Source organism: Peromyscus maniculatus, chromosome 3 (assembly GCF_049852395.1).
Source record: "Peromyscus maniculatus bairdii isolate BWxNUB_F1_BW_parent chromosome 3, HU_Pman_BW_mat_3.1, whole genome shotgun sequence".
Classification (NCBI taxonomy): Eukaryota; Metazoa; Chordata; class Mammalia; order Rodentia; family Cricetidae; genus Peromyscus; species Peromyscus maniculatus.
Genome location: NC_134854.1, coordinates 48280494 through 48284990, shown reverse-complemented (window position 1 = coordinate 48284990; position 4497 = coordinate 48280494). Strand labels below are relative to the sequence as shown.

At 38.9% G+C, this 4497-nt stretch overlaps 1 protein-coding gene across 1 annotated transcript; it reads left to right on the top strand.

The window, feature by feature from the left end:
* The first annotated feature begins 1205 nt into the window (after positions 1-1205).
* On the top strand, positions 1206-2135 carry LOC102907753 (olfactory receptor 2A2-like). The gene has a single exon (XM_006985039.2). The coding sequence runs from the start codon at positions 1206-1208 to the stop codon at positions 2133-2135; it is 930 nt and encodes a 309-aa protein (XP_006985101.1).
* The last annotated feature ends 2362 nt before the right edge of the window (positions 2136-4497 follow it).

The window sequence follows — 4497 nt, the reverse complement described above, 5'->3', positions numbered from 1 at the left end:
CAAGTGAGTTCCAGGAAAAGGCGCAAAGCTACACAGAGAAACCCTGTCTCGAAAAAACAAAAAAAAACAAAAAACAAAAAACAAAAAAACAAACAAAAAAAAAAGAATAAAGATGAAATCTTTCTAAAACAGAGTCCAGTGAAGTCTAGATGTTGGTTGATAGATGAAATGTGGACTATGAATAGATGATCCTGAAACTTCTGTTCTCATCAGAAGTAACAGAGAGTTTAAAACCAAAGCAGGCTAAAAGAGACAAGGGAACAAGCTTGGAGGGTCCACATGTAGAAAATAAAGCATCAAACATATGGTAATAATGAAACATTACCCACTGGCTAACAAAGTTAGGAAGCCCAGACAGAAAGAGATGGATCAACAGAGGATTTTTCTACATATGTCCAACTAATAGACATAAAGCTATATTTTCCATCAGCATTACCATATAAAATTATATATATACAATTTTAGTAGATATCCAAGAAATTGATTGGGAAAAAGTAATTGCTATACAATAGAAATATCTGGAAATTGTTGTGTTTATCAAGTGATCCAACTTAGCTTTGTCCCAACAAGGGAATAAATTAACACCCTGCATCTACACTTAGTGCACTGAGGATAGTTTTTGCAGAAAATAAATAACCTGAATCAAAACATGGGAAATACAGTGTACTTTTAACTTGAGGGATCTCCTACTATTTAATATTTACTCTTCAATCTAGTATTTACTCTCAAAATGTCAGTATTTGGAAAAACATATAAAGGTCAAGGATATATTCAAATTACAAGATACTAAGAAGAGATTATATTAAATATAATGTGAAACCTTAGATTAGGTCCTGTGTGGGTGGAGATATTAGTGGAAACAAACATGTAAGCATTACATCTCTTGATTTTTATAGTTATAATGGAGCAGTAACTTCAAATGGGTCAAGATTTTAGGTGTACAAAGAGTATAAGATAAACAAGAAAGACATTATCCGAGTAAAGGGGTATAAGGGTTCTTTACATGATTCTGGATGTACATTTTGCTGTTAGAATTTACTTCTAGTAAATGTTCAGAAACACAGATGGCTGTCAGGAAGTGTGAAATAAGAGAGCATTGAACTATTTCCTGCACTTGTTTTGAGATAAATAAATCCAATTTTCATTGATTGTCCAGCTCTGGGCTTACCACCACAAGTCACTGTTACACCGGCTGTCATAAAAGAATGGGAGGCAACCAGACATGGATCACAGACTTCATCCTGGTGGGACTCCGGCTCAGTGCAGAGATGGAGATGTTCCTCTTCTGGGTCTTCTCCCTGCTGTACATCCTCAGCCTGCTGGCAAACAGCATAATCTTGGGGCTCATCTACCTGGACTCCAGGCTGCACACCCCAATGTACTTCTTCCTTTCACATCTGGCCATTCTTGACATCTCCTATGCTTCCAACAATGTCCCCAAGATGTTAGCCAATCTTGTCACCCACAAAAGAACCATCTCATTTGTGCCATGCATTACACAGACATTCTTGTATTTAGCTTTTGCAGCATCAGAGTGCTTGATTTTGGCAGCAATGTCCTATGATCGGTTTGTGGCCATCTGCCATCCGCTACACTACACTGTCATCATGAGTTGGAAAGTATGTGTAGCCCTGGCTGCCACTTCCTGGTCATGTGGATTTCTCCTGTCTGTGGCTCACACAATTCTTCTGCTAAGGCTGCCCTTCTGTGGGCCCCGGGAGGTGAACCACCTCTTCTGTGAAATCCTGGCTGTTCTCAAGCTGGCTTGTGCTGACACTTTGATCAACCAAGTTGTCATCCTTGCTGCATGTGTTTTTGTCTTAGTTGGGCCTCTTTGCTCAATGCTTGTCTCTTACACACACATCCTCAGGACAATCCTTAAAATGCAGTCGAAGGAGGGCCGCAGGAAGGCCTTCTCTACCTGCTCCTCCCATCTTTGCGTGGTGGGGCTCTTCTTTGGGATAGCCATGTTGGTTTATATGGTCCCTGACTCTGATCAACGAGAGGAGCAGGAGAAGATTTTGTCACTGTTCCACAGTCTCTTTAACCCAATGCTGAATCCCCTCATCTACAGCCTGAGGAATGCCCAGGTGAAAGAAGCCTTCCACAGAGCACTGCAGAAGAGATCTGTGTGACCGGCACCTAGAATGTGAGTTGGGTAGGGCCATGCTCCTGAAACATGTGGCTAGCTGAAGCAAAATTCAGAGAAATTTCCCAACTAGAAATATGATTTTTATTTGTTTGCTTGCTTGCTTGTTTGTTTGTTTGTTTGTTTTTGAGATAGGGTATTACTATGTGGCTCTGGCTGTCCTGGAACTCACTCTGTAGACCAGGATGGACTCCAACTCACAGGGATTCACCTGCCTCTGCCTTCCAAGTGCTGGGATCAAAGGCACATGACACCACACATGGCTAGAAGTCTGATTTTAAAAACTATAATTGCTCAAATTCCAGCTCTGGACGTGGGACAAAATTACAGGGAAAATGATATATTTATAATTAATTCTATGAATTCAATTTCTGGATTGAATCCCAATGTTAAAAGTCTCTCCCAAATAGAACATTACTTCTCATTCATCTTTGCATCCATTATTCACATTTCATCACCAATCACTTATTTTAAAGGAAAGCTAATTAAGCACCAGAGCAAGCAGAAGAAATAAAGTAATATGGATTAGAACATATACAAATGATATCAAAAATAGAAAAACAAGAGATAAAATTAATGGTGGCTAATGTGGTTTTTCTATTTTAAAAAAAAAATTAACAAAATGACCAAACTTTAGCTCAAATGAGCAGCAGGTCAACAGAAGAGAGAGTGGTGAAGAGCTGGGGAGGAGGCTCAGCCTCTGAGAGCATTTGCTGCACAAGCCTGAGGACCAGGGTTTGCACTCTCACTGCAGATGTAAGAAGCTGGCTGCGGCTGCACACGCTCTCGCGCCCCAGGGATACAGGGACCAGAAATAGGGAGTTTACTGAAGTTTGATGGCTGACAGTGAAGCACCTGTTTCAATAAGGGACCCTGTCTCAAGGGAATAAAAAAGAGAATGATAAAACAGGACACCTGATGGCCACCTCTACAGCCACTACACATGCTCACCCACGCACGCACACGCACGCGCGCGCGCACACACACACACACACACGTATACAAAGGGAAAATACTAAAAACTAAAATTAGCTTTGAAAAGGAACATCATCACCAATTTAGCTGATATGTAAAGAACTGTGAGAGAATTCTATGAGCAACTATGTTACAATTGGGGAATTTTTTCTATAAATGCCAAATCTACCAACTCATTAACATGATCTAAGTAGATTTATAGTATATAAAAATAAATTAGTAAATTCAAAGCTCATCAAAGGTAGTTATGGACCACATTGCTATTTTAGCAAACTATACCAGAGTTTAAAAGGAAGAATTAACATTATTTCTTCATAGAGAGTTTTAAAAATAGTAGTGAAGAGAACATTTCCTAAGTCCTTCTGTGAGGTCAATGTCATTAATATAAGAGACACCACAGGAAATATAAACTACAGACCATTATCCTTCTGCATGTAAGTGCACAGTCTCAACCAATACCAGAAACCAGAACCTGTAAACAGGCAGCACAAATACTATGATCAAGTGAGATTTATTCCAGGAGTACAGTAATATGAACATACAAAACACAATAAATGTACTACTGCTTGTTAAATAAATAAAGAAAAATATAATCTTTCCTTACATCTGTTTAAAGCAATTGACAGACAAGTCTAACACTTTTCCATGAAAAACACACATTCAACCATCTAGGTAACTTTTTTTTAATATGAAAAGGGGTACATGGTAACACCATAGTTAAAATAGTAATGAACTGTTAAAGATCTGATGCTTCCCCTTCAACTTAAAAGGAACAAATTCAAGGGTATCATCCTTTATTTCTTTTATTAATCACATGAAAAGAAAGACAATTAAGTTATAACATGAAAACCAAACTACATTGAAATTCCATTCCACTCCACTTAGAACATCAGACATTAAAAATATCATTGGCAACAAATGTCAGTAACGATATGGACACAGGCAACCCCTGTACTCTGCTGGTAGAAACATGAACCAATCCACGTACTGTGGAAGTTTCTCAAAAATCTAACAATGTAGATGTCCCACCTGTTGCTCAGCACTCACCTGTACCAACCCTTCTTAGACCCAAGGCTCAGGGAACGTCTCAGAAGAGAGGCAGAAATAATGTAAGAGCTGAAGAATGGGGAGCAGCGCTGAGAAATGCTGTTACTAGACACAACATGGTTGTTGCACACATGAACGCACAAAAGCTATGATGACCTGTACAAGACCAAGCCACTGAAAAAAATCCCAGGATGATCTTGTAAACCTATGATGGAGTCAGAAAATCATAAAAAAGCTGTTAATGGATAAGTAATAATAGCTCTTCCCATAATTTAACAGGACACTCCACATCCCATGCTGAGTTAAAGTGAAGAGACTCTTGCAAA